Source organism: Semicossyphus pulcher, unplaced genomic scaffold (assembly GCF_022749685.1).
Source record: "Semicossyphus pulcher isolate SPU_LCO1_2020_fin unplaced genomic scaffold, fSemPul1.0.p SCAF_6, whole genome shotgun sequence".
In the NCBI taxonomy this organism is placed as follows: domain Eukaryota; kingdom Metazoa; phylum Chordata; class Actinopteri; order Labriformes; family Labridae; genus Semicossyphus; species Semicossyphus pulcher.
Genome location: NW_027211737.1, coordinates 16,630,735 through 16,650,170, shown reverse-complemented (window position 1 = coordinate 16,650,170; position 19,436 = coordinate 16,630,735). Strand labels below are relative to the sequence as shown.

Sequence of the window (19,436 nt, the reverse complement as noted above, 5' to 3'; positions counted from 1 at the left end):
TGCTACAGTATTTCTAAGAGTCAAACCTCTTCTCTGTCCTCTGTCTTCATCTCAGTCAATACCTGGCTGGCAAAACTCACATAGCTACATTGACTTCCCTCTGCAACACTTGCCGAGCCAGAATCATGTGGTTTAGCTGATTAGGATGTAACCCTCAGGTGTCCGTTTCCCAGCATGCACAACTTAAAACATCTATTCACTCGATTTGTGTGATAAAAGATACATAACAACACAAACTGTTAGCGCTGTAATTTATTAAGCGTTGACCCCCCCGCATTAGGAGAGTCAGAGGGTGCTGTTACAGTTTGAATAATGTTGTTTGCATGTGTTAGCTTCGCCCGCTCATGTGAACTCTTCACGAGTCAATAATGAGCTCCAGCAGCTGGATCGATCATACTGCTCTGGATTAGTGCCCCCTGACACAAGGTGAGCAGAAAAAAATCACTGTTAAAATTTAAATCCATCTGCTCTGACTGTACGGGCTGCTGCTAAGTCAATAAAAATCTGCAACATGAGTGAGGAATTATGGATTACACAGGAGAGCACGGGAGCTTTCATACGCATGTTTACTGTTGTTTAGACTTTTAATTTACTCATGAGGAAGGCTTATAAATAATAAATACTCATAGAGTTTTTGGCTTTTTGCCTTTAATTGATATGAGAGCTGAAGAGAGGCAGGAAATGTGGGGAGTAGAGAGTGAGGGATGACATGCACCGAATGATCGGCAGACCGGGAGTCGAGCCTGCAGTCAGTGCTTTGAGGACTGTAGCCTCTGAACATGGCGCGCCCGCTCTACTGAGTTAAACCAGCACCCCATAGAGTTCCCTTTTTATAATTAAACATCCACTATTTTTTTTATATATTTATTTTATTTGAAAAGGGGACTATATACAATAATAAACATGGGTGTAACCCTTTGGTGTATTGTCCCAAAGTTAACGTAAAGCTAATTTTCAGTTTTATTTGCAGTTCAGGGTCATAGTTAAAACATCCGTAGTAACAAAATATAGCTCTAAACAAACTAGACAACGACACAAGACTTGAATATAAAGTTAGAGAAACAAGCACATGTCAGACTAATTAAAGAGAGGACATGGGATTAATAAAGACAGTGGCTTCAGATTTGAGCAGCTTTTAGCAGATTTTGCAGTTTGAATATAAAGCTGTAGTTGGAAGCACAACTCTTTTTGTCCACTGGCCGGGTGTTTCACTAAGTTTTGGCTTTCACAGAGAGAGTTTACTGCCAAAAAGAGTACAATCTCTTCTTGAAGATATTGTGGACTTAATAGACTCAAAGTTCTCGAAGCTCAGAAAATAATACTTCTTCCGTAAAGCCATGACGCCGAACTAAAATGTCTGCATTTATAATCCTGTATGTAACATACATAAATTATCAAGTGCTTGGAGTTTCCAATACTTGAGTTTGCTGTGAAAAGAAGCAGAGTCTGTGACCATGAGCTGTGAGCTTCTGACTCCAGCTGAGGCCCCACTGACTCCACTAATCATCCTCTGATTGAATCTGTGCTGCCCCGCTCTGATCTGTTTTGTTGTCTGATTGTCTCTTCTACAGCACTCTGAGCTCGTCTGTCTCACTCTAACATCCCACCTGTCTCCTTTATTATTACCATATCTGAACGTTACGACTAAATAAGCGACACCGCAAGTGAAATCAATACCGCTCTCTGCAGTTGATGCTGTCACCGATGTGTGGCAGGTCACAGTGCCGCCCTCCTGTCGCTCCATTCTAAAGAATCATTTCAGCTCGGTGTTATCTGTGTTTTCCAGACCCCCGGTCGAGGACATCCAGACCGTGCTGAGCCCGGTGGTGAGTTGTGGGCCTCCCGGAGCCCTGCTGACCAGACCAGTGATCCTCACCATCCACCACTGTGCTGACAACGTGCAGGAAGACTGGCTGATACAGCTGAAGAACCAACTGGCCATGGGAGAGTGGGAGGTGAGCGCGTCTTTTGTGTTTGTGTGTCATAAGTATGTTGGATTCCACATTTTAACCTCCAGGGTAATCTGCTCCAAAAAATAGTGATCAACATTTATTCAAAGACGCACAGATACAAAAAACATGTAACTAATTAATCACACAGTCATGGCACAGTATGACTCACACGGCGCATGTATGCACACATACTTTCTCGTCCTCGCCCAGAAGAATAGCCTGCGTTATGTATTCACACATGTGGTGAGAGAGGGAGAGGAAAGGAGGAATAAAAGGAGAGAAAATTCAGTAAACATAAAGTGCCTACAGGCGAGTAGACGAGCAGGGGGTTGAAGACTCCTATCAGAAGCAATTTGTTATGCTCCTGCCGTCGTCCCCTTCTCTCATCTTTCTTCTTATGTTTCCATCCCTCCTTTTTCTCTTCCCTTCTCTCTCTCCTTCCCTCCTCCCATGTCTCTCAGCGTGAAGTCTCTACCTCAGCAATCTGTTGTGGTGTGCGTGTGTATGTCTGTTTCTGTATCAGCGTGTGTGTGTGTGTGGGGGGGGGGGGGTGTTGTGCGTGGGTGTGGGTGATAAGGCTGTCTTGCAGCATCACTGTGTCTACAAGCCCTCCGTATGCTGTCTTCTGTTGCTTATCACAGCTCAACACAATGTCCCTGCACAATTAGCCATGCATAAGATTCTGTGTGTGTATGTGTGAGCGAGAGAGAGAAAGAGAGAGACAGACGGAAAGGGTTGGGTGCAGAGTGGGTAAAGACGAGGAAAAATGAAAAGTGGAATTTCATCAGGAAGTCGATTTGTTTTCCTCTTATTGCAGTAGAACATCCATTTCCCATCTGAAAGTTTTCCCCAAAAACAGGCAGAGGGAGGTAATTGAATTCCCCTCACATCAGGGGGGAGCAGCCACGGCTGTGATTACCAGTAATAACAGATTCATACCATATTGCTTCCCTACCTCTTAGTATTGATTTGGCTGGCTCATCTGCAGGAACACAACTCCACATGAACTGTGATTCAGAGCTCAATATGTGGATCACACATGTACCTATAGAGCCGATCTTTGCCTGCATCCACACACGCGATTACTCACGGTCACGCACGCAAACACAGATACGTGCACGACTAATTAAAGGTTGAGCACCTATATAAGAAGAGCGGAGTGTGCCTGAGCATCCCCGCTGAACCCGGAGAGACGTATGGATTTTAACTCAGGCTGTGACACAGAGCTGCACAAAGATATGAGCAACATCCAGCAGATGATCACAGAGGGATTGGACACACTTCACACGCAACAGCACCAAAAGTGTTATCTCCTAATGGACACCTTCATTTGCTTGCAGAAGTCATATGTACAAGCAGACACGCATTAACATTTCAATCAAGAGAACGCGAACAGAGGAGGCCACAGTGTGGAGAATCGAATCTCATGTAGCTGTTTCCAAGAGGAATTAAAAGACTAACACAAAAGTTTATTGTCTTATTTAAATAATCTGATTTGCAGTTTGGCTTTCCTCTGCTCTACAACGACTTCTTTATAGTTAGCACAGCTTGTCACACATCAGTGGTGTTTACCGCAGCAGAGGAATGCATCCGTTAGAAAACACAACCTGCTTACTCACAGTCTGTTTGCATTAGTGGGAATGCTTCCAAATGCAGGTCCAGTCGGGTTATGTTAACAGAAAGAGTGTGGCTTAATGCCTGTAAATTCACAAAAACAGCCAGCATTCAAATAAGGCTCAGGTATCACTAAAAAGCAGTCCGTACAAACAAATAAAAGCCTGGAAGTAAATAAAAGGAAAAGAAAAACAGAATAATCTACACGTCCACAGTTTGTCATCCATCATCTCAATCATATGGTGTTATTTAAACAGAAATTCTGTTGTAATACACTATTTCTTTAAAACTAATTCTACATATTTTTGTTCTTTCAAAATAAAAGTCCTGTGGTAATGGACGGGAATTATGCTCCTAAACCCCTGGATGGTATTTTATTGTGAAACAAACGAGGGAAATGCTGAGTGTGCTTTGAAAACATCAAATCATCTATGCAAAGAGGTGTAAATAAAAAGAATAGTTCGCCTACTTAAAAGTATAGAGATGTCCTCTAACCCGCCCATCACAGATCCAGCTTTACACTCGTAAGTCTAAAATATGTGTGTGTGTGTTTGCATATTATTCTTTCAGGATGTGGTCGTAGTGGGAGAGGAGAACTTCACCACGCCCTGCTACGTGCAGATGGACTCGGAGGCGTGTCACATCCTAACAGAGACACTGGGGACGTACTGCCTGGTGGGACAGTCAGTCTGCAAGGCAGCCGCCAAGAGGCTCAACCTGGCCGTGTTCGGACCCGTCTCCTGCACAACTTTGGACTATCACATCAGGGTCTACTGTCTGGATGACACACAGGATGCACTCAAGGTGAAGTACTGAAACTGAATCAGCCCCCAGAATTATTTTGTTAACTTGCTTTTTCACTGTATTCACATGGAGGCCATCTTCCCCTGACGTCACGCTCAGGATGGGGAGTTCAAATGTTGTTGTAATGTCATCCTACTGAGGTTGTTTGTCGAATAATTGGAGGGAAATCTGACAAATTGTAATTGTTTAACTGCGTCTTTGTTAATAAGCAGCAGGACAGTGAAAATCTGGTGAAACCTCAGGACATAGCTTATGTCAAGTTAAATTATGTAGCTAAAGAGCTAAACATTAATGCTAACTTTACACAGCTAAAGTTAGCATCAAAGTGCTTTTTAGCTAACATTAACATTAGCTCAGAATTTATTCCTATCCTATAACGTAACATTATCAAACGATATTCTTAGCATGTAGCAACGTCCTAGCTAACATTAGCCAGGAAATGGTTGAATGCTAACATTAGCTGTTGTCTAATCTCTATTAACAGGTTCTACATAGAAATGTAGGCAGGGACGTGGATTTAAGGATTTGTACTAAACTTTTAGTCCGAGTAATATTGACCAATCACGTATCAGCAGGCTGCGGCATACGCAGGAAAAACAGTCCGTGAGGAGAGCAAAACCAGGCGGAACGTAATCCGCGGTAATGACATCCCAGCTCCCATCAGTGGCTATCTGACTATCTAACAATTTAGCTTCTTATTAATCTCTATAAACAGACATCTGCATGTAAGTTCAGCGAACAATCTGTTGTAAATCTAAAATTAGAAATAAATTCCCTTGACGCTGTGTCATGAAAGCCGTTTAACGTTGAGGTTTCCCGACTTCCTCGAATGCTTCAGAAATGATCCATCTGACCTCCGTTCAACAAACGAGCATTTTAAAGTAGTTCTCTTCTCCTCCTGAGGACAGACCTGACAAAGCTTCATTTTGACTTGTTACTAATCTGCATCATGATGTTGAAATTTCAGCAAAGGTAAGATCTGTTAACTAAAGAAAATCACAAGAAAACGGGTTATTTTTCTGTAAACAATGCAGCACGCAGAAGAGGAAGTTGGAAGTTGTTTATGCTAACCGCTGGCTACACGCCCGGCACATTCACTGTTGTCCCCAAAGCCTATATCGTCGTCACACTATAGCCGATGGGATCTGAGCTTGGCTGGTGTCTGACCAGAAATCCACCATCCATTGTCTTTTGTCTTTTGTTGTTCGACAACATTTACATGTCTACCAACTCTGAGTGTGACATCAGAGAAACATGGCCACCTTGTGAATATGGCCTATAGAATGAACCTATAAGTGCTCACACAAAAGGACATACAATACAGTATGTATCCTCAGTGAAGTTTTTCCAGTGTCCTGAATAACAGTGCAGGTAAGGAAGAGGTGTGTGGTATTTTTGGCTGAGTTCTTTATTGTGTTCTGCAGTCCTGTGAGGGCTTTTGTTCTCTCTTTGACCACCCGTGCTTTAACTGCTCATTTGCATTTGAAATACAACATATAATAGTTTGAATAAAAGAGATTTTTGGGAATCATAAATAGAAGTTTCTTTCACCTTTAGTCTTTCTGGAAATGAGCTGAGAAGCTGTAAACAAAACAGGGTCAAGCAATGTCAAAATAACGATGCTTTAGAATTCAAACAGACCCGGAGCACTGGAGGGACCATCTGATACGGGAGATTAACGCTGCTAATTTATGCGAGCGATGATAAGTCAAGTGTCAGCGTGGCACACGGCCATGCGCGCGCTCACACAAACACAGAGCACACTCGGCTTTATCATTTCAAACAAGCGTTTGCTGCTCGAAAACAAAGTTCAGAGGTGGACTTTTTAATGATGGAGGCTTTGTGTAGTATAATTGATCGGTCGGGGTTTCAAAGGGGAGGTCTCCGCTCTGTATCTACAGTAGAGCTGCAGCGTAGGAAGATGATGGAAGGAGGAATTGATTATTTAGAAAAGGTTGTAGGAGGCATCAGAAGTCATACTGATAACGTATTCCTCCATCAGAAAATAACTGTGTGTGTGTGTGTGTTCATTTGTTCATTTAACTATACTTATGCAGTTCAAAAGCCTGTAAATACGTTGATGTTATCAATATGTGTGTTTATCATTATGCATGCAGTGTGTCTGTAGGGCACAGATAGTTCTCTCTCGGTGTGGGCTTACTTTATATACAGAAGTCAATTTGGAAAGGATGAGCTTAAATCCCCACAGGAGCATGTGTGCAATGTTTTATTAAAACAGCTGCAGCACAGCAAAGTGAAATGTCCTGCTGCTTTTAGGTTCAGGAAATGAGCAAAGATCATCAAATGCATTAAAATCTGTTTTCCATCAACCAGTTTTGATTGAATCTAGGATATTAAATGAAACAAAACATGACATATTGATGAAGATCTTACAGTATCCTTCAAGCTGTGAAGGGAAACGTTTTGACAGTAGTATTGACATGCTCGCAAAAAGGCTGTAAAATACATAATCAGAATTCAGTTGAACTTTCTGGGATTATTCTCAGACGTAATAGGATTCTTTGAGGTCATCTTCCAGAGTCAGTTAAAGTAATTTAATTCTACTGTCGCGCATTTAAGATACGCTTCATTTCCCTCATCTCACAACAGCAGTACTCTGACTACCGGTGCATTATTAATCAAGGTTTTTATTGAGCATCTTAATGTCTCTCCTCAGTTCTGTGCAGTTAGCAGAGCCAAGCTTTGCTTAAATCCAGGGAATAAGAAGATTCATCATGATATCTGGATGAGAGCTGTCATGTGTTTCGTATGTTCTGGTGCTTCAAGGCAACAATCAAGAAGGAATAATCTCCGGTTACTTTGGAATCCTTCAGGCTGAATCACTGGTTCACTGAGCAATATTTAGTAGAAGTAAACCTGAGGAGGACATTTGGAGTGTTTGATGTTCTTTTGTTGTGGTGTTTGGTTGCAGGAGGTTCTTCAGATGGAGACCCAGATGGGAGGGAAGCTTCTGGATGAGCCAAAGACTCTGAACTTTAAAGACAGCACACACAATCTGAGACTGTCGATCCACGACGTGCCACACACACACTGGAAGAGCAAACTCATCGCGAAGTATCAGGTGAGAGGCGCATACACGTACTCTTAAAGACACATTACTGTAGCAAATGTAAGCGTTTATAGTGCTTCTTACATGTAGCCAAACAAGGATAAAGTGTGGTGAGGCTGTGTGTGATCGTTGCCACACTAGCAGCTCGGCTCAGTGTTGTGTGTGTAAAGCTTTGGTCTAGAGTTAAATAGAGTTGAAATCTCATGAATAATAAAAGTTACTAAAAACCAAAGTACTTGCTAAGCACCTCATGAGGATTCAACATTAGCAAAAGATTTTGCAATATGAGAAAACTTTAACCAGTCCGATTCCCTGCTTGACATTTAAACGGTACTTTGTTTACTTTCCAGGAGATCCCTTTCTACCAGGTGTGGAGCAGCAGCCAGAGAACTCTCCACTGCACCTTCACCCTGGAGAGACTGAGCCCGGCCACCACAGAGATCAGCTGCAAGCTGTGTGTGCGGCAGGTGGAAGGAGAGGGACAGATCTTTCAGCTCAGCAACACACTGGAGGAGGTGAGTTATATATATATATATATATATAAATGTAGACACATCTAAACAGACACTCTTTTGTATTGGTTATTGTTGGTATCCGTAAGAAAACTGCAGGTGAAAGTTTTTAACACAGTCACATAGAGAGAGAGCGGTTCCTTTTACATCCTTCCACTGACTTCTTACTTCCTGCTGTAAAGGTCCTAAAGTCACTAAGTTTCTCTCTGTCTGTCAGACAGTCAGGCTTCCTGCCACGCTTCTGTGACTCTGTTCAATCATTCATGCAGGGGCTAAAGGGTCACATAACAGGAGCGGAATAGCTCCTCTTTGATTTTGCTAGCCCATGTAACCAGTCACTGAATGTGTGTGTCTGTGTGTGTGTGTGTTTTTGGTCGAAGGTCAGACAGTACTTTTGGTATGTCACTGCTCTGAATTCTCCCGTGGTGTTCACGGTTCATAGCATCACACTTCAGATTTTTTTAACCCTTGTTTAACCACCAAGTTTGTTTTACTGCACACAGAGGAGTAGTTTTATCAGCAGGCTGAGTTGCACATATTTCTTTAGTCACCCAGCGTTGGTCACTGAGGACATGCGAATGACAGTCGAGGTCTGTAACAGCACACCAAGTGGAGTTTGAGGGGGCGATAGAGATCTTTTTGCTTCGCTTTTAGGGAGCTGACATGTCGTCCATCTTTTTATACAGTCTATGACTACTATACTACATACTACATGGTATATACTGCATACTGCGTTCTGCGGTAGTATGTAATATGGAGGAGCTTTTGAAATTCATTTTGCAGTATGCTACGCTGGGCAGAAGTAAACAATAACCGCTGCTTCTTTAGCTAAAGCGCCGCTGTGACTTTCCAGCGCTTTGCATTGTGGGATACAGTAGGCGAGGTAGACTGGTCGGATGCATACTGGAGATTATCAGTACGACATCCGGGGTTTTTTGGCATACTGCACATTTAGCTTTTGTCTGCATACTGCATACTACATGTTGGCCAAATCAGTACGTACTGCTAGTATAGTATGGCATTTCAGAGCTCATCATAGTTTCACCCCTTTTATATCACCACTTTTCTTGGCAGCACTTTTATATCAAGATTATCGGACTACAACATTTTAAAGGCCAATTCATACAATAATATTTGGCTTTGAAAGAAGCTGGTAATGGTTTATTTGTAAATAATCATTTCATTACCTAAAAGTAAAAGTGTAAGTAACATTTTCTGTAAAATTGAATAAATAAGTTGTTTTTGTTTTGTAGTTCTGACAAAGATGTGAACTGATTTACAGCTGAGGAATAAACGAGTTCAGGTGGAAAGAATTTGTAATTACAAAGTTGAACTTTCTCAAACTTTTCGGTTCTTCAGATGCTACTTATCATCCCGAACACACACCATTACCAATTTACTTTGAAATGTCTGTGATACACTAATATTGGCTGATGTCTGGAGGTACAATCATCCTCCAGCCCAAAGCTGACATTTCTGTTTACAGATGCAGACGAGCTTCTTTTATTGTTGACTTTAACTGAAGAAGCAGCCGGAACATGCTGCTGCACTGAATTTATATAAAGTCATAAATGTGATTAGTAAACATTTGATGGTTTTCTGCCAAGTCTAATGGGCTCAGACAACTTAGGGAACAAAGTACTGAATGACTCATCGGTTCTTATCGACAACTTGTCTTTCAAGTGTCGATCTAATCAAAGAATGTTGGGCTTTGTGTCTTTTCAAATTAAACTTTCCTACAGTGAGGGAAAGCATATTACCCCATCCTGCATTTATCTTGCTCTTCCTATTGTGATTTTTACTTTATTTTGCCATTCGAAAACAAACAGCCTCTTAAAGGGGCGGGTGGCAAAGCCGTGGTTGCGCAACAAGTACACATTAAAGATTAGCGCTTCTGTTTGTGCGATGACAGTATAGTCACAACAATAAATATTTTTTAAGCGATCAGTTGTAATCCATTTTAAATAGGCGATACCTATTCTTACAAAATAATGACTATGATTACACGAGAAGTGTGGCAGGGACGGTAATTAGAGCTGAATAGCTCAAGCAATATTCTCTTTGTGTGTGTGTTAAATAAAAACATAGACCCTGGAGCGGCCTGCTGTGTCCTGCACGCCGAACAATGGAAAGTGAAATCAGTTTAAAGCATTTATTATATCATCTGAGAATCACAAATGTCCCTTTGTATCAATCAGTCAGTCTCCGGCAGCAGAGAGCTTTCTGCTGTAAATTGGGGCTAAGTAGACGCAGTAAATAGTAATCACTCACATCAACAGTGGCAGTTGTTGTTTCCCTCTGCCAAGCCACATTCATTAGGCCGCTGCCTCCTTTCAGCGCAGGAGTGGCAGATTAATGGGATGAAAGTTTCGAAAGAGACAAGAGATCGACAGCGAGAGGAGGGAGAGAGAGCTTAGACGCTAGATCTTTGTGTTCGCTTCACTCTCGTATTAATTAAGAGATGTTTCTCTAATTGGTCACACCGAAGACGAGCAGCAGAGAGACACGGCTGAGTCTTTGCCAGATGGACCGACATGGTGACGTTTTTGAGGTAGAAATATTTGCCAGCATAGCAGCATTCTCACAGATATGTCCATGTATTTCCACGTCTCTACTGCAGAAGTAGTTGTACTTTACACAACCAATAACTGTATATATAGATGGACAACACGTCTCTATCTGCTCTCATTGTACAAAATTGAAGCCAAAATAGCCCCTGTGACGTGTGCTGCCATCTTGCACTGAGACAGAGCTGCGCAGTAGAGATCGGCAGGTGGAGCCGTTGTAGCCACTTCCGCAAACCAAAACACACACTTAACTAAAGTTAAAACAGCAAGGATCCTGCACGCCGGCGTGTTTAACAGCAGAACAGCTTCTTGTGTTGGTGACTGTAGTGATAGTTTTAGTCATGTCTCCTCTCGTCGTTCCTCCTCTACTCTGATAATCAGGAACAGATCGGCTGCAGGAGCCGCATTTGTCAACAGAGCTGTCAATCATCCTTTTTACAGCATCAAATAACTAATTTAAACTAAACTTGTCTGAAAAATGAAATGATGATGTAAATCAACATGATGAGAACTAACTACCATGTATTTGGCGTGTATTTAGATTTTATAGTTTGACTCATGTCCCATCTGTTAACATGGAGGAGGCGGGCTTTATGAGCTATACTGCAGCCAGTCAGCAGGGGGCGCTCAAAATGTTTTGGCTTCACTTTTAGGGAGCTGTCATGTCGACCATCTTTTTTATACAGTCTATGTACACAACTTAATAAATCACCTTAACATCGTTGGTTTCTTTCTGTTTGTCCAGGAGGTCCAGTGCATAGACACGTCCCTGATGGACCCTGCCAGCAACATCACAACCTTAGTCGGGCCCAACGCCTTCCGCATCCCTCTATCCATCAGACAGAAGCTGTGCGGCAGTCTAGATGCACCGCAGACAAGAGGCAACGACTGGAGGATGCTGGCCCACAAACTCAACCTTGACAGGTGACACAAACACACACACACACACACACACACACACACACACTCTTTATAAGAATGTATTTCCTGTATGCTTCCAGCAGGCGTTTTGCATGGTTTGCTTTATCATTTAGCCAGAAAAACTCTTCTCAAATAGGATGGCAGCTCTTCAAGGTGGCCTGTCTCGCCTCTTAGACAACATAGGACATACTTGTCGATATTTGTGGATTTAAAAATAACTTTTGCAAGATTAAATCAGTGCATCTTTTTTAATCGATTACTTACTTTATCTCCTAAGAGATACAACAGCAGATGCAACTGCTATAAATGTGTTTTCCGACTCAATTTCAACACATTTTATTATTTTGAACGCATCCCTGTAGAGTTTTGAGTAAAATGCGGTCCTGCTGGTCTCCCATGCACCTAAACGGTAAAGATACATTAGTCTATTTGCATCTGACTCACAGGTAAGCATCCTTAGCATCTCTATCCCCAGATGTTTGTCTCTCTGATTCAGTCTGCAGCTTACCAGCAGCCGCCGAGACAGAAGCAGACACTGAGAGGATAATTGGGCACAAGTGCACCTCATTGTCCCGACGGGCAGCCAGCTCATGATGCAGTTTGTTAATGTGGGCATCGAATATTCCCGATCTGCGGGTGAAAAAAGGACGCCTAGCCAAATTGTTGTTTAGTTCCACATTTCCGCTAAAAGCTGCTCTTCAGAAGGAGCACGGTAAAATGATCCAACAAGGAAGAACCATCTTTTATCCTCACCGCTCCTGTATCCGCTGCGTCACGTCTGTTTGACTTCAAAGTGTGACTCAGAGCCATCTCCCCCCCACATAACTTTCAGACTGACTTTATATAAACAGTGAACACTGAGGTGTACACTTCCACAGACACACAAAGGTAGAATTGTTAACGTTTTGGTCCTTTGTGTGTGAATTTCCACACTTTTCTTTATCAGTTTTTCAGTGCAAACATTAAAAGTTGGATCTCAGCTATTGAGTTCACTGAACAGCAGATTGCCCCTTATCACATCCTGCACGCAGATGGAGGCTGAGACGCAGAAGGAGAAACAGAGTCATAAAAATAGCTTATTAGAAGTTGTTAGTGAGAGAAAATATGGGAAAAAGAGGAGAAACTTCAGGTGTAGAGACAGAGATGAGTGTGCTAACAGTACAATCACAGGATTTACAGAGGAACACAGAGGCTCTCTTTATCCACACAACTCGACTCTGATGGTTTTTCCTCTAAAGCAGCACTCGTACCGTTGTCACAGATGGCTCAGCGTCAGACTTGTTGTGGACTTGACTCTCAGCAGCTATAAAAACCGGTCTGCCTGTGAGCTTGTTGGCACTTTCCGTCCTGTGGAGTCGTTTCATTATATGTCGTGTTGTAGTCAGAACTTAACCAAGGATTTTTCTCTATTATGTGTTTCCTATTCATTTTTTGTTGCCATATTGTCAGGCAAGTGCTTTACATTTATATAAGATTTTTGTTTATAAGTCAAGACAAATGGTATAACTCAGTGTTCTAGACGTCTACCAATAAAGACAAAGGCCTCCTTCACACATGCACCACACTCCTGAAAACGCACATATTGTGCGGGAGGGCTGTATGTGTGAACTCAATTTGCCAAATCTGCTCACCCCAATTTTATGCAGATTTTTTTCCTGTCAGCCCCCTGGTAAAAATTCAGTGTGAAGTTGGGGTGGTGAGCTGATGAGTGAACGCAGCAGGTAATGTTCTGAGAACATTACCGGCAAGCCAGCGGGCACAGCGGTGATATCAGTCAGGTTGAGCTGAGATTCGCTGCTTCGTACTCTTTACTGCTTGCCTTGGTTGTTCAGTATAATGTTTGCTTCTCTTGTATAAATGTCCTTATAGTATAGTGTAGTGATATTATAGGATAAGACTCCTCCTCCTTTAGGTAAGGGCACCCCCAACCACCTAAACCAAAACCAGTGTTTTGATTTGTCTGTCACAGACAACCTCCCGCTTTGTGAGACACATGTTAGACAATTCTGGAAGATTTCAAGACCTGAATGTCCTGAAATTGTCTATAAAATGTTCATATGTGAAAGGGGCTAAAGACACACAAAAATGGGGCGACGCCTGCAAGCTAGTTCAGGCAGGCAACATGAGCACTGATTTCACTTTCCCTACCTCTGCTCTGTCATTGCCACCGCTGCCCTGAACCAGTACTGCGCTCATACTTTCAGCCCCACCACCACCCCAGCATCCACCTGTGGGCTCCAGCTAGTTTAAGTTTAGTTTAGGGTTTAAGATATTATCTCATCACTCCTAAAATTTCTACATGTAAAAATAAATCTGTGAGGAGTGATGGGGTCGGAGCCGAGGCGCCAAACACAAGCTGTGTTCTGCTGCTGTGATAAACATTTTCAACTGTTACAAACACGAGTTGGCTGACTGAGAGTCGAGATATATTATACAGTCTAATAATAAAAACATCAGAATGCCAGTGAAATAAAACTGACCCTGATCCTCTCCCTGATCTCTGCAGATACCTGAACTACTTTGCCACCAAGTCCAGTCCGACAGGTGTGATCCTGGACCTGTGGGAGGCACAGCACTTCCCTGACGGAGACCTAAACGAACTGGCCGCTGTGCTGGAAGAGATGGGACGCCATGACGGCAGCCTCGCCTCCATGACAGCGGAACACTGACGAAGAAACGCGTGGTTACCCTGACAATGACAGAACTCTGGAGACGATTACACGAGAATTCTCTACGGTTGATGCTGCAGCGAGAGCAGCGGTCGACATGGTTACACGCAGAACGAGGAGCACTCGAGCTGCTGTTGGAACTATGTGTGTATCTGTGTGTGTTTATTCGAGCAGTGTCGTTTGTGGCCCGAAGGAGAGAAAACCCAACTTACAACACAAACCGAGCCTATCAGGAAGAAACGAAACACACACACGCGCTTAAAAAAAAAGACCTTGTCTGGTGTAACGCCAGTCGTTCTCCTGCTGTTACTTTATACTGAACAAAGCAGAAGAAGCAAACAGAGGTACCGACCTTGAAAACCTCTGTAGGAATGGAAGAGAATGATGGAGGGAGGGAAGCTAAACTGATTACGGAGGAGTGGAAGAAGGTAGAGCGAGGAAAACGAAAGAGAGTAAGTCTTTTGTTAGACAAGAGTAAACAGAGGGAGAAGCTAAACTGATTACAAAAGGCAGGGAGGACGTAAACGTAAGATGATGGAAGGAGCCGCAGGTGATGATCTGTAAGAACAGGATGGAAAACAGATAATGAGAGAGGGGAGATAAAGATGTAATCCCTCTCTCCTCCTGTGAGCCCTGGCTGTACGTGTTTGCCGGTACAGTTTGTTGTCTTTATATTCGTTTCCTAGGGAACGCTCTATGTATTCTGCTGTCCATATGTGTGGATCATTTCCTGCTAACAGAGTTTGCTACACAGTCAATCAAAGGGTCCTGTCCAGAAACAAGCCCATGTCAACGGGTTTCTTTTTTTTGCGTGACATCATGTTACAATGTTACAATTTCATTTAGCAGACGCTTTCGTCCAAAGCGACGTACATCTGAGAGTTAATACAACACAAGCAACCATCAAGGCAGGATTATGCATTAAGTTTGTGGCTTCAGAATGCATGAAGATATTGAATCGTCCAGGTCACAGGAGAGCTAAACGTATTAAGTCAAAGGCAGCTGAGCTTGTGGTCCACTTGCCTTTAATTGTAACTCCTCTAAAGATTCTAATCCAAAGGTGATTACAGTCCTGATGGATGCAACCCTTTAATGAAAACAAACACAAATTTCACATGTTAAAGGGCCAGTTCGCCGATTTTCAACCTCATTCCTATCATGCTATTATGGGGAGCTATCCGCTTCTCCATTGGGCCCTGGAAAACCTCCACCTGACTACGTAAAAACCAGCTAAACTTCCTCAATCTGTAGGCTGCAGACCTGAAGACTTTTTAGATGATCAACCGGTATATTCTCTCCGAGTCATTGCCTGCAGCGAAACGGTAGTATTTCACTCCAGTATTTCGCTGAGCCGTCCCTTTCAGAGGGAGGGGAGCAATGCACGCTGGGTGTTGTAGGAATGTAGAATGGGCAAAACCACGAGCTGTTTGTACAACTTTCTACACAGCTATGGCGCCAATTTCTAATATTATTGCTTCTATCGATTACAGAGAACACCAGCTTTGACTGACAGTGGCTTTTTCCAGGGGAGAATTGCTCCTTTAAATAAGCAGCATGAACACATGTTAAATAGGTGGAACACATGAATTTGCACATGGGAAATGTAGTTTTGGAAGCGGTTTGTGCAAATTTAAATTTTTCCTCATTTTGCATTGTGTTCTCCATGTGGGATCTTCTGTGATTCATGCGGTATTTCTGTAAGGAAAAAAACAAAACTTAATTTGATTTTGCCATTTTTAATAGCGTATGGTGACAAACCAGTGAAAATGTCTGTTTTGAGGTATATTTACGATTGCACTTATGATAAACAGATAAATGAGGCAAAGACTCTGTCCTCTATTCAGGCTCACGCCCAGTAAAATACTAACAAACAATAACATGTTTGTTGGAGGAGGAGGAGGAGTCATTATTTTGTCACTTGTAATTATTTTTACTCCAGCAAACCGCTAAACCACAAACAGTCGTTAAGCATTGAAACAATGATCTGCAAGCTACAACATGTTAATCAAAAATCCAGTGCTAACATGCCGTCTGCAGTGGTGCCGCCTACAGAGGAGCTGTTTGGTGGGAAGCTCCCATGGCTGCCACGTTTAGTGAAACCACAACCTTCAGGTGTCTCCAGGTGTTTATCTGATGGAGAGACAAGGCTTGTGTCTGGACAGGATCCACGTCAGAGAAAAGGGAAAGGAAAAAAAAGGGATGAACTAGAAGTGAAAATACAGGTATTTTAAATACACTAATATACACAGTATTATGTGATAGTGAATTAAAAACAGCTGGTATCATTCATTACCGCTAAATGTACCCAGAATGCAGATTTTATCTGTCATATTTTAATTTACTAAAATATATATATATATAGCCTACATAAATATATATATATATATAACTGTCATACGTTCTGTGTTCCATCACCACAGACTGTCAGTCGTGTTATCTGCCACGTGTGTTGTCATTTATGATCACGTGTGACTTCGCTGGTCACTTACGCCATCCAGTGGCTTTTGAAGAAAAACAGCATTTACTTTTTTTTGTATCGTCTGAAACGTGTAAATACATGATTATTATGTTCATTTGAATGACCTTGTATTAGCATAATACTTTTGTTCAGTGGTCATTGTTGTCTTATATACATTAATATAATTTGTTTTTTTCATGTTGATGTTTTTTTTTGGTGTGTCGGGGTTAAAATCTGTAACATATCAGTTAGTTGCCCTTTTTTAAAAACAACGTCCCGTCAGCAGCTAACATTCCAGCTCATGGTGTCTTTGTCGATAAAGTTGCGATTCAGAGCTTCAAAACACCGACTGAAGGGGCTCGTGTAAAATCAAGTGTAATATATTTGTCTTTTGCAGAATAACATTGTGAACCAAGGCTGGCTTTCAAATGTTTGCATTGACTCAGGTTGACGGTGTCTGATGAAAAGGTGCAACTCCATCAAGCCAGCTGTGAGGACAGAAAAAACAGCCTTATTCTTAGTTCCTTCTGAGTAGTTGTCAGATGCCCCAGGGGACTTGAACTCACCATGTAAAGGGCAACAGGGACATTCAGTTTAAAAGGGAATACATGTAAAATATTCTTAAACTGGAGTTGAGATATTCTGAACTGTGGAGAGAAGTCATATGAAACTGAACATCACGTGTAGAGAAGCTGAGGAGGATACTGGAAGAAACTCAACAAGGCTGAGAAACAAAGGAGTTAACACCGGTACAAAAGGTCAGAGCTTTCCTCCTCGTGACACATTTCATCTTGCGGTTGCCCACACAGGAGGAAACCGTGAGATATTGATTTCTCGCATCGATTTCTCTTTCTTTGTTCGGTCGGTCGGTCGGTAATACGCGAGTTAAAATCCGACCTCTTGTATCGATGCAAAACAGCGACTTGGGGGCCTCAAAAGTGCGGACGTGTTGATGTCTGACAGCCTTGTTAACCAAATTTAGAAAAGGTGTATTGCTAAATGACGGAGTGGATGTTTTGTATGCTTTCAAATGCAACTGCTGATGTCAGATGAGAGGAAATCAAAAGGGAAGACTTGTGTACATTTTGAGGATAAAAGCCTAGAACATCAAGCCATTAATTCAGTTTGTTTCAGAATAAAAGATGAACCCAAAGGTCATGACAATATCTTTCACACACAGTGATCATAAACACCTCTTATCGCTCAAATGCAGGAGAAAAGATTTTCATCAAGTGTTTGCAAGGACACACGTGATCCTTGTGTCAGTCTGCAGTTTACCAGCAGGATAGACTGAGAGTTTTCATACGAGGAGCGCACACGCAGGCCTCCAGAAGGTGATCCTTCGTCATGTGAAAATGAAGAACGTAGTGTTAAGATATCAAAGTATGTACAAATATTTTCTATGCGCAGTATGTACAGTTGTGTACTGTCAGCTATATTTGGCAAATTTGAGACTATAAAAAAGAGCAGTACAGTTAGATACTAGTTTGTATGTTTCAAGTTTTTTATTTAAGTTCCTTTCCTTCTTTGTGAAAGCGGTGTCTACTATGCAAACTTGGCATTGGTTATCATGATAGAAGTCTATAACTAGAGCTGTAAGTGCTTGTAAGTGCATTTTTATTTTACTATCAGGGGTGATTTGATTTGATTAGTGCGGGGTAGTGTTGGTCCATTTTAGCTGATTCTGGCACGCTTCATGATTCTTGCTCAACTCGCTGAACGCTCGCCTCTCTATCTCCTCTAATTGTTTTCTGTACAAAGTGTAAGAAAGAATTTTTAAGACAATTAATAAATTATATTTATAAGCAACGCTGAAAATTAGCTGGCTCTTTGGTGGCTTTTTTCACTGACCTCCTTTATTGCATTTTCACATGTTCTACTTTCACAGGTCAGAGCTGCACCTTGTTAAACACGATTAGATATGCATGGTTTGTAATCCTTTCTTTCTTCTGTGAAATTCGTATTTACAGGTTCTACACTCGATACCCAGTTGGAAAAAAAGTAGCCTGAAGAGGAAACAGAAGATCCTCGCGGTGTCTCTGTTTAACATGCTGTGTGCTCAGCAGCACCGGTGGCTCGTAATGAGGCATGCCTCCTTTTTAAAAAGGAGAAAATATGGAGAGCATGCCTTAACATTAAGAGGCACTGCCAAGAGACTTGTTAGTATGCACCTCGCTCAGCCGGCACAAACTGTGCGTCAGCCATGTGGGTGAGTGGAACACTTTATCTGGGGAGTGGGCAGCCTTTATACGGGATGAAAGACGAGTACAGTAGGTACGGATTAAATTAGGCTCGAGAGGGGAAAAAAGGGCATTTAAAACACAACATCTCCGCCACACCTTCAACACTGATGGAACAATATTTTAGTTAAGTCTATCATGGACTTAAAAATGAATGGATTAGTACCATTTGAGTAAAATCTTAACTGGTACCAATTTGATGGCAGACCATGAAGGAAGACGTCTGCAAACTGTGATAATGAAAGGTTTCTAGATTTACCTCGAGAACCATTTCATACTGAGGATTATACCTGACTGCTGCTACGTGACCATTTGAATTGGTTGAGAAAGTCGCCTGATAGGAGCCAGCTGATGAGTTTTTTAATGACTCTGCTGCCATTTGATTCCAGTGTGAAAGCTGCAGACGGATTACTATGCTGAGACAGTTCAACGTTTACTTTAATGTATGAGGCGGTGCGGTGGACCCTGTGATGTCCACACGGCCAATCTCATGGTCTGATCTAACTCTGGCATCGATTTCAACATTTAATATAGATCACTGCATCAGGCAAGAAGTTACACCTACAGTTAGAGTACAAGAGTTCCCGATTGCCTTGGCAGACTTCCCCTCCTGTAATAGCCGTGGAGCA

General features: G+C 42.2%; 1 protein-coding gene across 1 annotated transcript in view; it reads left to right on the top strand.

Moving 5' to 3' along the window:
• The window catches only part of LOC138610285 (netrin receptor UNC5C-like), a 211,667-nt gene extending 193,289 nt beyond the window's left edge, over positions 1-18,378 (top strand). Inside the window, exons 13-18 of the mRNA XM_069683018.1 lie at positions 1,787-1,955; positions 4,137-4,370; positions 7,303-7,452; positions 7,791-7,955; positions 11,265-11,443; positions 13,947-18,378. Coding sequence (XP_069539119.1) covers positions 1,787-1,955; positions 4,137-4,370; positions 7,303-7,452; positions 7,791-7,955; positions 11,265-11,443; positions 13,947-14,109 — 1,060 coding nt within the window. The 3' untranslated portion in view covers positions 14,110-18,378. The remainder of the gene's footprint in view (positions 1-1,786; positions 1,956-4,136; positions 4,371-7,302; positions 7,453-7,790; positions 7,956-11,264; positions 11,444-13,946) is intronic.
• The last annotated feature ends 1,058 nt before the right edge of the window (positions 18,379-19,436 follow it).